The sequence below is a fragment of the Rana temporaria genome, chromosome 3 (genome assembly GCF_905171775.1).
Source record: "Rana temporaria chromosome 3, aRanTem1.1, whole genome shotgun sequence".
Lineage (NCBI taxonomy): Eukaryota > Metazoa > Chordata > Amphibia > Anura > Ranidae > Rana > Rana temporaria.
This window is the reverse complement of record NC_053491.1, coordinates 462,891,929-462,911,260: the sequence shown is the minus strand read 5'-3', so window position 1 is coordinate 462,911,260 and position 19,332 is coordinate 462,891,929. Positions and strand designations below refer to the sequence as shown.

Here is a 19,332-nt window from a genome sequence, read left to right as displayed (position 1 = left end):
GGTAATCACGGCTGTGTGTATGCGTCCTCGCAGTTTTCCCGACAGGAAAACTGCCGGGAATCCCGACGGGAAAATTTAAAACCTGCTCTCTATTTTCCCGCCGGGATCCCTGGCGGTTTTAAACCAGACAGTTTTCTTATGATGAAACACTGCGAGGGAGCACACACACGGCTGGGATTCCCTGCAGCTTTCCCGAAGGGAAACCCGGTTGTGTGTACATGGGGAAACTTACCGAGCAGGTTCTCATGTTTCCCGGCGGACTTTATAACGCTGTGAATCCCGGTCGTGTGTACAGGGCTTAAAGCGGGGGTTCACCCTGTTAAAAAAAAAAAAAAATGTTTTTTTTTATTAGACCATTACATTCGGCATCGTAGCGCGAGCTACGGTATGCCGGTCTTACATTTTTTATCCCCGTACTCACTGTGCTATGGCTCATTGAAGATTCCGGGGAATGGGCGTTCCTATGGTGAGAGAAGGTGATTGACGGCCGGCCCTGGCACGTCACGCTTCTCCGGAAATAGCCGAAATAGGCTTGGCTATTCACGGCGCCTGCGCATAGCCTGTGCGCAGGCGCCGTGAAGAGCCGAGACCTACTCCGGCTGTCTTCGGGGAGCGTGACGTGCCAGAGCCGGCCGTCAATCATCCTCCCTCTCCATAGGCACGCCCATTCCCCGCGGGAGTCGGATTCTTCAATCATCGATAGCACAGTGAGTACGGGGATTAAAAATTTAAGACCGGCATACCGTAGCTCGCGCTACGATGCCGAATGTAATGGTCTAATAATGTGAAGGAGGGTGAACCACCGCTTTAAGAAACATTCTTCTTTAGTATATGGAATGTTATATGCATAAAAAAGATGGAAGATCATGGAAAGGTGTGAACTTTTTGTAACTCTTTAGTGAATTGATATTAGTAAGATATTTTGTCTGTTCCGCTAGTTGCAGGAATTGCAGTCTCTTCCGATAAGTCCTGTGTTTATCAGGTGAAAACTCGTATTGTACAATCTGGAGGATCTGTTATTATACCGTGTTCATACAATGACCACCAGGAACTGGGAGAGGAGGAACATATAAGCATCCACTGGTTAGAGGGAAAGGAAACAACATGTCTACATAACACAGATGTGATCCCTTCTGGAAACGTTGCAGAGCAATATGAAGAGCGTCGTTTCACATGGAAGGATCCTAATAGGAGCAGAACACATTATATGGAGATCACAGGACTGAAACCAACAGATGGTCCGTTATTCTGCTGCCAAATATTTAACAAACAAAATCCACAAACATTTTGGAAGAATCAGTACGGGACTCTTCTGCAATTCTCAGGTAAATAGATATCGATTATTTTTTTCCATAAATCAACAATTTTTAATAGTTGAAACAAGGTAAGAAGATGAACACACTTTATTGCCGCGTACACATGATCGGAAATTCCGACAACAAAACCGTGGATTTTTTTCCAATGGAATGTTGGCTCAAACTTGTGTTGCATACACACGGTCACACAAATCTTGTTGGAAATTCCGACCGTCAAGAACACGGTGACGTACAACACGTACGATGAGCCGAGATCAATGAAGTTCAATAGGCAGTTTGGCTCTTCTGCTTGATTCTGAGAATGCATGTTTTTTTGCACGTCGGAATTGCATACAGACGACCGTCGGTCGTAAAAATAGAGAACCTGCTCTCAATTTTTGTTGGTGTAAATTCGGACAGAAAAAGTCCAACAGAATTTCCGACAAAAAGCTCACATCGGACTTTTCTTGTCAAATTTCCGATCATGTGTAAGGCATAAGATGCTACAAAACAATCAGTAAGGTGGTTGTATGTGAGGTCAGTCCTTAACCACTTAAGACCCGGACCAATATGCAGGTAAAGGAACTGGCCCCTTTTTGCGATTTGGCACTGTGTCACTTTTTTTGTGTGACTGCGACATTAGGGCGGACACATCGGACACTTTTGACACATTTTTGGGACCATTGTCATTTTCACAGCGAAAAGTGTCACTTTTTTTTTGTGTGACTGCGACATTAGGGCGGACACATCGGACACTTTTGACACATTTTTGGGACCATTGTCATTTTCACAGCGAAAATGACAATGGCAGTGAAGGGGTTAACCACTAGGGGGCGCTAATGGGTTAGGTGTGCCCTAAGGGAGTGATTCTTACTGTAGGGGGGCGTGGCTGTAGGCGTGACGTCACTGATCGTCGTTCCCTATATCAGAGAACAGACGATCAGTGACACTGCCACGCAGAAGAATGGGGAAGGTGTGTTTACACACACCTCTCCCCATTCTTCAGCTCCTGTGACCGATCGTGGGACACCGGCAGTGATCGGGTCCGCTGGTCCTGCGGGCGCGGTCACGGAGCTCCGGACCGGGTCGCGAGAGCGAGGCTCTTAAAGGCAAAATACAGGTATGTGCCTGTGCCCAGCCGTGCCCTTCTGCCGACGTATATCAGCATGAAGGGGTCCTTAAAGCGGGAGTTCATCCGAAAATTTTTTTTTTAACATTAGATTGAGGCTCATTTTGTCAAAGGGAATCGGGTGTTTTTTTTTTAATTGAAGCAGTACTTACCGTTTTAGAGATAGATCTTCTCCGCCGCTTCCGGGTATGGTCTTCGGGACTGGGCGTTCCTATTTGATTGACAGGCTTCCGACAGGCTTCCGACGGTCGCATACATCGCGTCACGAGTAGCTGAAAGAAGCCAAACGTTGGTGCGGCTCTATACGGCGCCTGCGCACCGACGTTCGGCTACCTTTCGGAAAATCGTGATGCGATGTATGCGACCGTCGGAAGCCTGTCGGAAGCCCAGTCCCGCAGCCCATACCCGGAAGCGGCGGAGAAGATGTATCTCTAAAACGGTAAGTACTGCTTCGATTGTAAAAAAAAACACCCGATTCCCCTTGACAAAACGAGCCTCAATCTAATGTTAAAAAAAAAAGTTTTTGGGTGAACCTCCACTTTAAGTGGTAAATGGTGTACCACAAGGCTCTTTACTAAGTCCTGTTCTTTTTCCTCTTCTTGTAAGCTATATAAGGTAAGATATGTCTTTCTTGATGACACAAAGGTGTACAATAGAGTTAATATTCCTGGAGGTGTCTGTAACATGGAACATGATTTGGCATTGCTGGAAAGTCATTCAACATAATGGAAACTGCAGTTCAATGTTTCTAAATGCAAACGAATGCACCTACGCCAAAATAATTCTCTGTTCGCATCAAACCCTTCTCTAGCTTATAATCCGAATACAGATTGGCAACTGCTGACCACTTTACATTCCTGCGTGTACTGAACACTATACCGATCCCCCTATACGGTATCCACCCTAAAACTTGGGAATATCTCACCAATCCCACATCAGGGATCAAAGGCATCTCCCATTTTTATAACTTCCTACATCAAAAATTCACCTTCACTAAGACATGCCCGTATCAACAATGGGAAACTGACTTAGCTCTCACTTTTGATAACACCCAATGGCAACATGCACTCAGAGCCATCTACAAATCCACTAAGTGCTTGACCCTTTGGGAGCTCACGCAAAAGATTTCGTTGAGATGGTATATGACCCCGTCCAGAGTGGCCTCCTTTTTTTTTTTTTTTAAAGTGTATTTTTGTGCGTGTACTCGAAAGAGGAGCTGGACTGCAGGAGTTGGGAGTAGGCAGAGGCAATCTGCCATCTTTCTCCATGCCCTGGGTGGCAATGGCGAGTGCGTGAGGGGCTCCTCCAAAACAGCCCGCCCTACCTGCTCTGCTTTGAAGCCCAACAGGGCAGAAGGACTCCCTATAAGGGAGTAAGAGGATCTAGCCCGCTCAACCAGCCCCGTTAGTCCTTCACCTCTCTTTTTAGAGACCACGTGGTCAAAGTGCGTGCATGTTAACAATTTTGAGTGCGTGTAAGTGTGGTGGTTTTTGTGGGATGGGCGTACTAAGCGCAGGCTTACCTCGCATAGCACACCCACCGGGAGCCAGGCTGAGACCATCAAACTCAATTCACATGTAGCCAAGACCGGGATCCGAACCCCTAGCTGCAGAGGTGAATGGCTTGTCGGTGCAGTGCCAATCGCATTGAGCCACCGCAGCTCCCGCAGAGTGGCCTCCTTTGGCACTCACGTCTCTAGCTCCTGCTGGAGATGCGGGTCCGAAATGGGAAATATGATGCATATTTTCTGGACCTGCTCCGCCATCCAAAAATACTGGAATGACATCTTTGGGCTCATATCACGAGTTACCAAAATCCATATCCCCCCATCACCAGCTCTCGCAATTCTAAACCTCACCATCGAAGACATACCCCACCCCTTTAAACATGTAACTACCCATATACTACTTGCAGCCAGACTGACTGGCAGCCATGGACCGATTGGATTAATGCTGCGACTAATACCTGACAAATTAATCCAACACTATTCCTGTTCTGTATTTTGCTATTTACGTGTTAATAAAGAAACTTATTGAAGGTTGGACCACCGTAGGCAGGCCCCCCCGCCTCGGCGACACTAAAGCTCACATTTGGGGTGCCGCTCTGGTGGGAAGGACTGGTTATGCTTCAAGCTCATATCAATGTTGTCCGGCCTTACCTGTTATTACTGTTATTTCCATTATTAATAGTATCTCGTTAGTGACCATTCATACGTGCTCTATGTTATTGTGAAAAACGTTGTTGCACGACGTACAATACTTAATTGTACTCTGTATTTGACTTGAAAACGCCAATAAAAATTTTGAAGAAAAAAAAAATTCTCTGTTAGAGAACAGTATTGGGGGTAAAGCATACTACAGAGTAAAAAGATTTTGGGGGTGCTTATTTCAAATAATTGAAAAATTAGCAAATAGTATGGCCAGGTAGTGGTGAAAGTGAATGGTATTCCATGATGTATCACTTCTGACCACAGCAGATCGGTGTTGCGGGGTGTCATATGACATCCAGTCAGGATTCTACAACCACTTTGCCGACGTCAATTTGTCATTGCCAGGCGGCAAGTTGGAAAAATGTCATTTTTTTTCATGATAAAAAATAAAAAATTTCATCACAAAAAGTGATTGTGTGTACGCGGCATAACAGTTTGGCCCCTGTCAAAATCACTCAAATCCTTACGCTTGCCCATTTTTTCTACTTTCAACAAGTCGATAACTTCATGGATAACATGTTTGCTTGCTGCCTAATATATCCCACCCTCTTTCAGATGCCATTGTAACAAAATAATCAATGTTTTTCACTTTACCTGTCAGTGGTCATATGAAGCGTATATATATATAAATAATATCTTATTGTCATTATCTAGATCAGAAAACTGCCACTCAGTTGGAAGAATTGATTGCTGTGTCAGGTGAAGACATCAGAATCCCCTGTCACTACCCCAAGGAAATCATAGATTCTGGGGGGGAAGTCACCTGGTATCGTGTAGAGAGTGATTTGAACATTTGTGACATTAATGGAAAAAAAGTTGATACATCAAACAATACACATCAAGATAACCGACACTCACTGGTCAATTACCGTCAAGCTATCTCACTGCGCATACGGAAAACCAACAATCAGGATCGGGGAGGTTATTGCTGTTACGTTACTACTACAAGGGGAATTTTAAGCAAACAAATCACAACACTTGTTGTTGCAGGTAAGAGCACAACAAGGTCAGTTTCTGCTTAAAAAATCAGATTTTGGTGTATGGCCATCGTTCTCCACACTTTGACCTTTTAAGCCTCGTACACACGACCGTTTTCCTCGGCAAAAAGCATCAAGAAAAATGCTGGCAGAGCTTTTTTGCCGAGAAAAACGGTTGTGTGTATGTTTTTCATCGAGAAAACTGTCGTGGATCTCGACGAGAACAAAAGAGAACCTGCTCTCTATTTTCTCGTCGGGAGTCTCAATTTTCTTCGTCGTGTTTCTCGTCGGGCTGGTTTACGACGAGAAACACGTTCGTGTGAATGCTTAAAAACCTGCACATGCTCAGAATAAAGTATGAGATGGGAGCGCACCTTCGGTAAAAGTAGCGTTCGTAATGGAGATAGCACATTCGTCACGTAGTAACAGACTGAAAAGCGCAAATCGTCTCTCACCAAACTTTTACTAACGCGCAGTAACATGAGATTAGCAAAAGCAGCCCCAAGGGTGGCGCCAGTGGAATCAAACTTCCCCTTTATAGTGCCGTCGTATGTGTTGTACGTCACCGCGTTTGAGAACGACGAGATTTTGTCTTGACAGTGTGTATGCAAGGAAAGCTTGACAAGAATCTCGTAGAGGAAAACAACGTTTCTTTTACGACGAGATTCTGTCGTGTGTACGAGGCCTTATAAATAGATAGGACAAGGGAGGCGTTGAAGTATTAACCACTTAAGACCCGGACCATTATGCAGGTAAGGACCAGGCCCCTTTTTGCGATTCGGCACTGCGTCGCTTTAACTGACAATTGTGCGGTCGTGCGACGTGGCTCCCAAACAAGATTGGCGTCCTTTTTTTCCCACAAATAGAGCTTTCTTTTGGTGGTATTTGATCACCTCTGCGGTTTTTATTTTTTGCGCTATAAACAAAAATAGAGCGACAATTTAAAAAAAAAAAAAGTTTTACTTTTTGCTATAATAAATATCCCCAAAAAATATATTAAAAAAAAAAAAAAAAATTTCCAATGTTTAGGCCGATACGTATTCTTCTACATATTTTTGGTAAAAAAAATCACAATAAGTGTTTTTTTGATAGGTTTGCACAAAAGTTATAGCGTTTACAATATAGGGGATAGTTTTATGGCATTTTTATTAATATTTTTTTTTTACTAGTAATGGCGGCGATCAGCGTTTATTTTTTTTCATGACTGCAATATTATGGCGGACACATCGGACACTTTTGACACATTTTTGGGACCATTGTAATTTTCACAGTGAAAAGTGCTATAAAAATGCTACTGTGAAAATGACAATGGCAGTGAAGGGGTTAACCACTAGGGGAGCGCTAAAGGGGTTAAGTGTGTCCTATTGTGTGTTTCTCACTGTAGGGGGGGGCGTGGCTGGACGTGTGATGTCACTGATCGTCGTTCCCTTTGAAGGTTTGTTTACAATCACCTCTCCTCATTCTTCAGCTGCTGTGACCCGATCGCGGGACACCGGGGGCGATCAGGTCCTGCGGGCGCAGTCACGGAGCTCAGGACTAGGTCGCGAGCGCGACGGTGGCGGTGCGTGCACGACCCATGGCTGGGCACTTAAAGGTGACATACCTGTACATGCTTGTGCCCAGCCGTGCCCTCTGCACATAGCATACCCCACAGAAATTTGCAGATGCGCCTGCGATCTCCGTTACTTCCAATGGCACCCTGATTGCAGCATGATTTTGCCACGTTTGTCGCCCAACGAATCACGGTAATATCGTGCAAACAGAATCGCAGGACGCCTGTCGTCTAAAATAATTCCGGAACTTTTTTTGAGTGACAAGCGTTTTGCCATTCTGTTTGCACGATTTTATCACTATGCCAATTTCTTAAAAAAAATAATAATAAAATTGTACAAAAAAACTATTTCATATTTATTATTTTATATTATATATTATATTATTTTTTAAAGCACTCACTTTGCAAGATTTTTCACAAATGTCACAATTTATTGCACATCACAGTACTTGTGTACCGTATTATGTGATACGTTTTTAAAGTCAAATCTTGTTCTCATTTTCTAGAGCAACAATTATTCAATTCTAAGAATTCTCATAAGATCATAGTCCGAAAAGGAGGATCTGTAAATCTGACTTGTTCCTACACCCAAGACAGCAGTCACAAAGAGAGAGATATCGTGCGGGTCAATGTATACTGGAGAGCGGGGAATGTAACCGGACCGTACGCCTACCACCCCTACCAGGAAATGGTTCATTCCAAGTATAAACAGAGAACAAGCATAATGGGGACAGCAAACCTCCATATAAAAGGTGTGAAGACTGAGGACAACACAACATTTCACTGCTTTGTGGTGTTCAAAGTGTGTAAAGGTGACAACCAATATGAGGATTCAATTGTGTACGGAGGAGAGACCAGACTAAGTGTTGAAGGTAATGTGCGAGAATGTCTGACCTCTTATTTCTTTATTTTAGATATATGGTATAATTAAATCTTAAAGTACATCTAAACCCAAAAAGAAAAAAATGCAGTATATTGCAGTGTACCAGTCCTTAACCACTTCAGCCCCGGAAGAATTGGCTGCCCAATGACTGAGCCATTTTTTGCGATTCGTTAATGCGTCTCTTTAACTGACAATTGAGCTATCGTGCGATGCTGTACCCAAACAAAATTTGCGTCCTTTTTTCCCAGAAATCCAGCATTCTTTTGGTGGTATTTGATCACCTCTGCGGTTTTTATTTTTTGCGCTATAAACAAAAAAACAGCGACAATTTTGGAAAAAACACAATATGGGGACGCACCTGTTTGTCCCCTTTAAATCGCGATCGTGTCACGGAGAGGCAGAACACGGAGATGTAAAGAAGTAATTTCCCTGTCATTGGAAGCAGCGATCTCTGTCATGTGCTAGTAAGACCATCCCCCACAGTTAGAATTACTCCCTAGGACACACTTCACCCCTTCCTCCCCCACCAAGTTGTTAACCGCTTCCCTGCCAGTGTCATTTACACATGTAGTGCTCACCCCCGAAGGAGCCGCTGGTTATTGAATGGGATGACCTGTTACCTCTGTGACTCCGCCGTCTAGGGTAGTTGATGAGAGCCGTAGTAATGGAATGTCCACTTTTATTTACCCAACAAGGTAAAACAGTAAAACTTTCAGTAGAGGGTGACGATGTAGGAGAAATAGCAGACTCAGGCATAACAATATGGAAACAGTCCTGCTTCCAACCACTTTGTTTCTTCATCGCCAGAGTATCACTCGGAACCTTGAGGGAAGAAAGTCTCTGCCACGGACCCTCCCTATAACTTAGATCACAGAGAATAATTCTCCTCAGTAGACTTTGTGCCTGGATCTCCTTCAGGTAGTTTGCAGTTAGGTACCGACTGGCGGGTGACCAACGTCCAGTGGCGTAGCATGGGTTGTCAGCGCCTGGGGCGAAGCAAGTAATTTGCGCCCCCCTGACCCATGGACTTACCTATTTTCAGCTAGCTCCAGTCTAGTCACATGATCCACTATGTGAGACAGCGGTGGCTGTAGGGAAGAGGAGAGCTTACTTGATAGTGACTGGTAAAGCCTGGAGTGGTGGCATCATGCACATGTTCCTATGTCCCATCTGTTGTTGGCACTCCCTCCTCTCCACATTCATGACAGCGCCCCTTTAAATTTTGCACCTGGGGCGGTGGCCCCCCTCGCACCACCCACGCTACGCCACTGCCAACATCCACCCTCTCAGTGTCCGGATACCTTGATTACCGGTGGATTGTCGAGGCCCTGTTGGAAGGCCAGCCTCTCTTGGCTCTCCTCAGGCGGACTCCCCACCGAACAGCTTCCCCTCAAAGGAAAAACGCTTGGGATCTTCTCATGATTGGGGACCCAGTCGACTACTGGGGCCCCGCCACAGCTTAAACGTGCCGAACTATCATGGTCACGGAACCAGGAGCATCGCGTGGCGGGCCATTTCGCCGGGAGCCGTGATGTGTGGACACCCTGAAGGTGGGTGCCACACCGGAAGAAGACCACGCCTCAATGGCGTCTGTTTCAGAAGTACCCTCTCCCAGCATGCCCCGCGAGAGAACACTCTCTCCCGATTGGCTGCTGGCAAGAGGCACCCAAACCTCGACTCCACTGGTGCCACCCGTTGCCTCGGGGTGGTATAACACCCCAGCAACAACAGAATGGGCCCACAGCACAGCCAAGCCAAAACAGAAGCCCCCTTTTCAAATTGAAATTTAAATCAGAGCCACTTATACTCTGATTATCCCTTAACTTTTGGAAGTAACCCGGCACTATATGTAGAAGAATACGTATCGGCCTAAACTGAGAAAGACATTTTTTTTTATAAATGTTTGGGGGGTATTTATTATAGCAAAAATAAATAGATTGCTTTTTTTTCAAAATTGTCGCTCTTTGTGTTTATAGCGCAAAAAATAAAAACCGCAGAGGTGGTCAAATACCACCAAAAGAAATCTCTATGTTTGGGAAAAAAGGACTTCAATTTTGTTTGGGTGTGGCACCCAAACAAAATTGAAGTCCTTTTTTCCCAAACATAGAGATTTCTTTTGGTGGTATTTGACCACCTCTGCGGTTTTTATTTTTTGCGCTATAAACACAAAGAGCGACAATTTTGAAAAAAAAGCAATCTATTTATTTTTGCTATAATAAATAACCCCCAAACATTTATAAAAAAAAATGCACGACCGCTCAATTGTCAGTTAAAGCGACACAGTGCTGAATCGTAAAAAGTGCTCTGGTTAGGAAGGGGGTAAATTCTTCTGGGGCTGAAGTGGTTAAACCCCAAGCAAAACATGACTTAGTACTTGGAGAAAACCTTGTTGACAGGCACAGATCTTCTTTAAATCCTTAAGGTCTCTTGGCAACTCGAAGTTTTAGCTTCCTCCATATATTTTCTATAGGATTAAGGTCTGGAGACTGGCTAGGCCACACCATACCATGACCTTAAAAGAGAAGTAAATAATTTTGTTTCCTGAATCATACTTACCTTGGTGGATGCAGCATCAGTCCGATGCTGCATCTGTCCCCCGACACCTCTATACTGAGAACCGAGTGATCGAACATCGGCGATCGTTTGGTTTTCAGAGCTTCGTGAGCAGAGAGCTGTAGACTGTCAGTTACAGCTCACTGCTCTGCCCCCTCTTTGCTCACTGGAGCACTGGGCTGTGGAGGGGAGGGGCATCTGTCTCAGGCTCTCAGGGGCTCGCTGAGAGCCTGAGACGGGTGTCAGTGATCGATGACATCATCAGAGAGCAGATTTCAGCCTGTTTCCGGGTCACAGGAGTGCAAAACGAACTGCACTTCTGTGATCCATAGGAAAAGTACAGCCAAACGAGCTTTAGCTATACTTCTCCTTTAATGTGCTTCTTATTGAGCCTTTTCTTTGTTGCATTGGGTCATTGTCATGCTGGAAGACCCATCCACGACCCATATTCAGTTTATGGCTGAGGGAATAAGATTCTCATCCAAGACTTTGGTGACTGTGGTCCCAACTGCCTTGAGATCATTCACAAGCTCCTAGTTCTGGACTAATTCCTCACTTTTCTCATGACCATCCTTACCCCATGAGGCGAAATCTTCCATGGAGCTCCAGACGAGGACGATTGATGGTTATTTTGTTTTCCTTCCATTGGCGAATAATCGCTCCAACTGTTGTCTCCTTCTCACCAAGCTTCTTGGCGATGGTCGTATAACCCATTCCAGCCTTGTTCAGGTCTACAATCTTGTCCCTAACGACCTTTTACAGCTCTTTGGTGTTGCCCATGATGGTGAGGTTTGAATGGAAAAAAGAGATTCTGTGGACAGGTGTCTTTTATACACATAACGAGTTGTCATTGGGAGCACCTTCTTAAACTGATAGAACTAATCTGTGTACCACATGAGCTCATACTGTAGCCAGTCCGTGGGAGTCACAATTATTGTTGGTTGGTAGGGGATTACCGCATATACTCGAGTATAAGCCAAGTTTTTCAGCACATTTTTTGTGTGCTGAAGATGCCCCCCTCGGCTTATACTCAAGTTACCTTTTTGCGCCTGATCTCCCGGATTTTGGGGACCCAGTACCGGATGGTTGTAGGTTCCCTGGACCCCAAACTTGGCACACATGTAGCCCCACTCTTCCTCTACAAGTGTTTAAAGTTTGTTGTCCAGAGGACCTACGGCCAGGGAACACCGATTTTTCAAACAGTGCGCCCTTTCCATAGACTTTGCAGACCCGGTACCGGCCGGTTGTAGGTTCTTGGCACACATATAGCCCCATTTCTCCTTTACAAGTGTGCAAAGTTTGATGTCTGGGGAACCTATGTCTGGGGAGCACCGATTTTTCAAACCGGGCACCCCTTCCGTAGACTCCCATGCAATGCTGTATCTTGGCCTAGGCCAACAAGGCCCAGGCCTAGGGCAGCACTTTGCAGGGGGGCAGCACAGACAGTGTCTCTGCCGGCTTGCGCTACACTGTTAGGCAAATTAGTTTAGCGCCCCCATAAATCGGCCGCACTGCTTCCAGTATGTGGGCGGTTGGCATTCTGCAACTTTGGGGGGGGTGTCGCTTAAATTTTTTTACCATCCCTGTCCCATTGCAGAGATTTTCCTTCACTTCCTGTCCCATAGCCAAACAGGAAGTGAGAGGGAATATATGCAAATTAAGGGAATCCATTGCCCCCCCCCCCCCCAGGCCATCAGAACTAGTGTCCCCACTTGAAAATTTCAGGGTGGGTCTTAAACCGCAAGGGGTGTGGCCTTGACAGGAAGGGGTGGGTCATATTCAAATTAGGGGGTGCACGAGTTTAGTCAGGCCTAGGGCAGCACAAAACCTAAATACATCCCTGCTCCCATGTTAAACATCAGTCTAGTCATGGGCACAGTGAGGCATGGGCACAGTGAGGCATGGGCACAGTGAGGCATGGGCACAGTGAGGCAAAGTGAGGCACGGTGAGGCAAAGTGAGGCACGGTGAGGCCTGCGGATGGACACCCTAGGCTTATACTCGAGTCAATACGTTTTCAATTTTTTTTGTGGTAAAATTAGGTGCCTCGGCTTATATTTGGGTCGGCTTTTACTCGAGTATATACGGTAAATACTTATTTTACTCACTGAACTGCAACTCAACTTTAATATTTGCAAACCAAATGAAGGTTTCCTATTTAGAATAATAAGTCATCAGGTTAGTAAAACAGCGATATCAGAACCAATTCAATCATACAGTTTATAGTGTACATATATTCTCAAAACAATGGCATAAAGGAATATTCCAGAACTCTGTTTTATCTCATGGTTACTGTGACATTGCCAATGCAGTGCATGTTATCTCAGCTTGCAGAGCTTGGATTCATTGAATGAGTTTACCAAAAATGTAAATACAGGGGGTCCCCAAGTTACAAACATCCGAGTTGCGAACGACTCCTACTTACAAACGGGGTACGAGTGACATCGCTGCCATGTTAGTGAGGAGCTCCAAGAATCCTGCACTCCATCCTTAGCCATCCGTGCTGAAAAACAACCTTATTACCTGCCTGCCTGTTCCTTTCCATATCCTGCTGTGTCCTGTGCCTGTTTTGCAGAGATTCTGCCCGTGATCGTTCAGGGAAACATCGATCCCACACACCCGCGGCCACGGCCATCTTCCTGGCCTGTGCCTGGCCTGGCTGCGAGTTAAGAGGCCCTCTTGTCATCCTCCCTGCCCATCCACAGGCCTGGTATGGTCCGGTGGCCTGCCGGGCTGCTAAAACTGCCTTAGTGAAGCCTGCACATCACCGCTCTTTCCTGCGCCGCTCCCCCAACATACAAAACATACAAAATTCTATCTTGTTTGTAACCCGGGGACCCCCTGTATCACAGAATATACAGCCTCATGCTACATAACTAAGCTCCATTTCAGGCTGAATAAACTACATTTTTAACCACTTAAGGACCCCTTCACGTCGATATACATCGGCATAATGGCACGGCTGGGCACAAGCACGTACCTGTACGTCCTCTTCAAAAGCCCAGCCATGGGGTCGCAAGCGCACCGCCGGCGGCACGCTCGCGACCTGGTCTGAACCCTGGTGTCCGTGATCACGCTCGCGATCGGTCACAGGAGCTGAAGAACGGGGAGAGTGTAAACACACCTTCCCCGTTCTTCATTGTGGCAATGTCATTGATCGTCTGTTCCCTGATATAGGGAAAGACAATCACTGACGTCACACGTCCAGCCCCGCCCCCCTACAGTTAGAAACCCACATGAGGTCACACTTAACTCCTACAGCGCCCCCTAGTGGTTAACTCCTTCACTGCATTGTCATTTTCACAGTAATCAGTGCATTTTTATAGCACTTTTCGCTGTGAAAATTACAATGGTCCCAAAAATTTGTCAAAATTGTCCGATGTGTTCGCCATAATGTCGCAGTCACGAAAAAAAACATTGATCGCCGCCATTAGTAGTAAAAAAAAAATATTAATAAAAATGCCATAAAACTATCCCCTATTTTGTAAACGCTATAAATTTTGCGAAAACCAATCGCTAAACGCTTATTGCGATTTTTTTTTTTACCAAAAATATGTAGAAGAATACGTATCGGCCTAAACTGAGGAAAAAAAAAAGTTGTTTTATATCTTTTTTGGGGATATTTATTTTAGCAAAAAGTAAAAAATATTGCATTTTTTTCAAAATTGTTGCTGTATTTTTGTTTTTAGCACAAAAATAAAAACCGCAGAGGTGATCAAATACCACCAAAAGAAAGCTCTATTTGTGGGAAAAAAAGGACGCCAATTTTGTTTGGGAGCCACGTCGCACGACCGCGTAATTGTCAGTTAAAGCGACGCAGTGCCGAATCGCAAAAAGGGGCAATGGTCCAGGTCTTACGTGGTTAATGTATCTTAAAAAAAAACTATCATTAGATTAGATTAGATTTTTACTCCAAAAGCATTTTATTAAAATACACTTGATAAAAATCTAACAAATATGATTCAAATAAAATAATTTTTTTTTTTTTTTTTTATAAATCATTGATTTTTATCCACCATGATTCTGTTCCCAGAATACAAGTTATTCTGTAAATGGACAATGGGAGACCCTGTTTACCTGCTCCTCCTCTCCCATTGTCTATTTGCAAAATGTAATGGATTCTGCATTTTAAATTTTTTTTTTTTTTTGTAAAATAAATATTTTCCATAAGCAGTACAAAATCAGATATAAAACATTACTTTATAAATGCATACACTTTCAAAAATGTAATAAAATTGACCATTATAGCCTCCTTTTAAATGTAATGTTCTTAATATCAGTTTCTATATGGCTATGATGGCTTTTGCGTGTTTATTTTTTTCAATTATATTTATTGTTCTTTTATAACAACTTTTAATTTAGGCTCACTGGTTTGTTACATGTATTTTCTTCTGTTAGTTAATATTTTGTTTTATTTTATTTTGTTAGACTCTACTGAAATGACCTGGAAAGAATTGCCAATTTCCATAATCAGTATTATCATTACTTCTGTGATTATCATGATTATCATCATCCTGATCTTACTAGTTTTGAAAGTAAAAGGTGAGTAAGTGTAAAGCAAATCTATAAGCAAACTTTTATTTTTTATTTTAGGATAATAACTAATGTAAGAATTATTTTGTCATCTTTGCTCCATTGGGGAGATTCACCTTCACTTCCTATCCCATAGTCAAAACAGGAAGTGAGAGGAAATCCTTGTAAATGAAGGCAATATCTTGGGGACCTCCTTTATGACCAATCATAGCGATCACATGATTAAATGTAAGCAAAACTGTCATGAATGGCTTCCGTTCATGACAGCTTGCTTACTATTGTGATGCTGTGATTGTGCCACAGCTATCACATGGTATCTGAGCAAATCACAGCATCCTGTACTGTATGATTAGCAGTAGCCAATTCCAGATCACAATAGTAAGCAAGCTGTCATGAATGAAGGCCATTCATGACAGCTAAAACTATTGCTCTTACCAGTGATCAGCAATCTGGTAACAGGGTGTAAAAAATAGTAGACATGTGCATTCGTTTTCGTCCGAATTTCAAGTATTTTCGTTATCCTCTTAACAAACGATAATGAAAGCACAGAGAACGAAAACCGAAAGATCCGACATAAAAAAATGCTTTATTTTCGTTTTCGTTGCGGTCGAATGTGCCTAACCTTAACTCTATTAGTCCAATATTATTCTACATAAAGAGAAAAGATTCGACATGGAGAGAAAAGATTCGACATTATAGAGACATGAAGAAGAGTCGACATAGAGAGAAAAGATTCGACATTATAGAGACATGAAGAAGAGTCGACATAGAGAGAAAAGATTCGACATTATAGAGACATGAAGAAGAGTCGACATAGAGAGAAAAGATTCGACATTATAGAGACATGAAGAAGAGTCGACATAGAGAGAAAAGATTCGACTTTTTTTTATTTTTTTTTAAGATTCTGTCGAATCATGTTTTTTTTTTGTTTTTTTTTCTTTGAACATTCGACAGACACCATGGGCCAGATTCACATACATTTAGATAGGTGCAGCGTATCAGAGATACGCTACGCCGCTGTAACTTACTTTTGAATTCTTTGACTCCACAAAGAATTTGCGCCGTAAGTTACGGCGGCGTAATGGATCTCTCGACGCGTAATTCAAATCGGCGGGTAGGGGGCGTGCTTCATTTAAATGAAGCGCGTCCCCGCGCCGAATGAACTGCGCATGCTTCGTTTCGAAATTTCCCGCCGTGCATTGCGCGAAATGACGTCGCAACGACGTAATTTTTTTAACTTAGACGTGAATTACATCCATCCCTATTCACGGACGACTTACGCAAAAAAAAAATTCTAATTTCGACGCGGGAACGACGGCCATACTTAACATGGCAAGTCTATCTATACGCCGCAAAATAGCAGCTTTAACTATACGCCGGAAAAAGCCGACTAAAGACGACTAATTAGCATACCAGAGGCGGAAAACGACACGAACTCCACCCAGCGGACGCCGAAGTATTGCATCTACGATCCGAAGGCGTACGAAGCCGTACGCCTGTCGGATCAAACCCAGATGCCGTCATATCTTGGTTTGAGGATTCAAACTAAAGATACGACGTGGGAAATTTGAAAGTACGCCAGCGTATCAGTAAATACGCCAGCGTACTCGCTATAAAGGATCTGGCCCCATAAGACTCAATGACAGATTCGACCTTAATTTGGATTTTCGGACTAATGCATTTTTTTTACGAAAAACAAAATAAATAAAAACGAATTTCGGGAGTAACGAAATAAATTTATTTTTCGGACGAAAACGAAATTACGAAACAAAATATTTCAGTGTGCACATGTCTAAAAAATAGTATAGTTGAATAAAAAATTATTATTATTATTATTATTTTTACCAACTGTTGCCAGTCAGTGTCCATGATCACCGCCACTTCAGTCCGATTATTGACACTGCAATCAACTAGTGAGTGTATTTTTTTTATTTAATTTCTTCATTTTCCAAAACATTTTCCAAAACATTGTAACAATAAATTACAACTTCAAAAAACTCACCATGCCTCTTACTAAATACATTGGACTGTCTACTTTCCACATAGGGAACATTTGGGGGGTATTTGTACTGCCCTGACATTTTAGGGCCTCAATAAATGAGATTAGGACTGATGAATTTTCAAATATACATACCATAGTTTGTGGACTGTATAACTTTCCTACAGACTAAATAATATACACTGATTTGGGTTATTTTCACCTAATGCCCTGTACACACGATAGGATTTTCCGTCAAAAAAAGTTGGATGTGAGCTTTTGGTCGGATTTTCCGACTGTGTGTACGCTCCATCCAACATTTTCTGTCAGAATTTCCACCAGCAAAAGATTGACAGTTGGTTCACTATTTTTCAGACAGAAAAAAAACATGCATGCTCAGAATCAAGCAGAAGAGCCAAACTGCCTATTGAACTTCATTGATCTCGGCTCGTACATCTTGTACGTCACCGCGTTCTTGACGGTCGGAATTTCCAACAACATTTGTGTGACCCACACGGTCACACAAATGTTGTTGGAAATTCCGACCGTCAATGCAACACAAGTTTGAGCCAAGTTTGAGCCAACATTCCATCAGAAAAAAATCCACGGTTTTCTTGACGGAATTTCCGATCGGGTGTACGCGGCATTAGAAATGTAGCAGAATCAATTTATGAAGAAAGGGTTGTTTGCAAATTTTATAACAGAATCATGCTTTTTTTTCAAAATGTTGGTATTTTTCTATTCATATAGCAAAAAATAAAAAACCCAGTGGTGATCAAGTACCACCAAAATAAAGTTCTATTTGTGTGAAAAAAATATAGAATTAATTTTGGGTTCAGTGTTGCATGACCGGGCAATTGCCATTCAAAAAAAAAAATTCCCTGGTCATGAACGAAGTAGAACCTTCTGGTGGTTAAAAATAATTTTTGCCTGTTTATTCCTTGCAGGTCTTCTCTGCAAAAAGAAAGGAAATAGGTAAGTGTGATAGTCACAGATCGTTACCCCTCTCCAGTTTTCAATCTACACGTCCATGTTCTGATGTCACATGATTGGGTCAAATGTTATTGAACAATTATGGTTTAAAGTGGAACTCCAGTTAAAAGCAAATGACAAAAGTCAAAGGCTGAAGTTGTTGTGTAGCTTCTATGTTATGCCGCGTGTTATGCCTTCTATGTTATGCTTTTGCTAAACCAAAAGCTCATCGGAATTCCGACGAATTCCATTGGAGTAAAATAGAACATGTTCTATATTTAAACTTAAATGGAATTCATTGGAATTTCCGATGGAATTTCTCCGATGGGGCATACACACGGTCAGAATTTCCTATCTGAAATTCCGATCGTGTGTACACAGCATTAGACTTATTACACCTTTATTACAATATATTTAAGGCATGGGAATTAATGAGTAAAAAAACAATAGTGCTACAAGCGCACATAGCCCAGACATGGTCCACTGTTTTTATGATCAGGTTGCCAGTCCATGGCAAGGATGTGCAGCTGACACTGGAGCCAGTGCATAGAGACACATGACCAAAACACATGGCCACAGCTACATCACTGGTGTGCACTGGAAAAAACAAGCATAGATGGAAAAATCAGCACCGGTGTCCATCATACCTGCAGTGCTGATGTCAGTGGGGCGAGGAGAGAGCCACGAAAACAACACATTTTTCAGCTGTATGAAGAAGCCAAAAATTAAATCACTACACATATTCTATTTCATGTGACACTTTATGCATTGACATACCTTCTCAGACCCAGTCTGTCCAATCAGTAGGGTCATCTTGTAGGCAGATGCAGTCTGCTTCCTCCACTGTAGGTGGCGCCAGACCGCCGCTGTTAACGGTGATTCGGTTTACAGGACCAGTCACGGAAAAGATGGATATCTCGGTTGTGGCAGCAGCTGCTGCCGTTACCGAGATATTCATCTTTATGTTGAATCTGTTTTATTGAGTTACAAGCATTTGTAAAACATTTCAACCAAACATAGGTCAGGAATAGTATCTGTCTATTGAGTGTACAAGTCCACATTAGGATCGGAAGGACACCAAAAGAACATGTATCACATATGCATAGTCGGGTAAATAACCTTAATGAACACAGAAATAAGTGAAATAAACTTAGTAATGGTAAATCAAGTAACCAGTAGACCACTGTAAACAGTGGCGTAGGCAACGACTAAAAAAAAAACTAAGGTTCAACACATATGGCCTGAACGTGCG

At 43.1% G+C, this 19,332-nt stretch overlaps 1 protein-coding gene across 1 annotated transcript in view; it reads left to right on the top strand.

Moving 5' to 3' along the window:
• Positions 1–19,332, top strand: part of LOC120933541 — a 39,958-nt gene that overhangs the window by 8,785 nt on the left and 11,841 nt on the right. Inside the window, exons 2-6 of the mRNA XM_040346800.1 lie at positions 939–1,325; positions 5,288–5,623; positions 7,669–8,034; positions 15,026–15,139; positions 18,056–18,083. Of these exons, the coding sequence (XP_040202734.1) occupies positions 939–1,325; positions 5,288–5,623; positions 7,669–8,034; positions 15,026–15,139; positions 18,056–18,083 (1,231 nt within the window). The remainder of the gene's footprint in view (positions 1–938; positions 1,326–5,287; positions 5,624–7,668; positions 8,035–15,025; positions 15,140–18,055; positions 18,084–19,332) is intronic.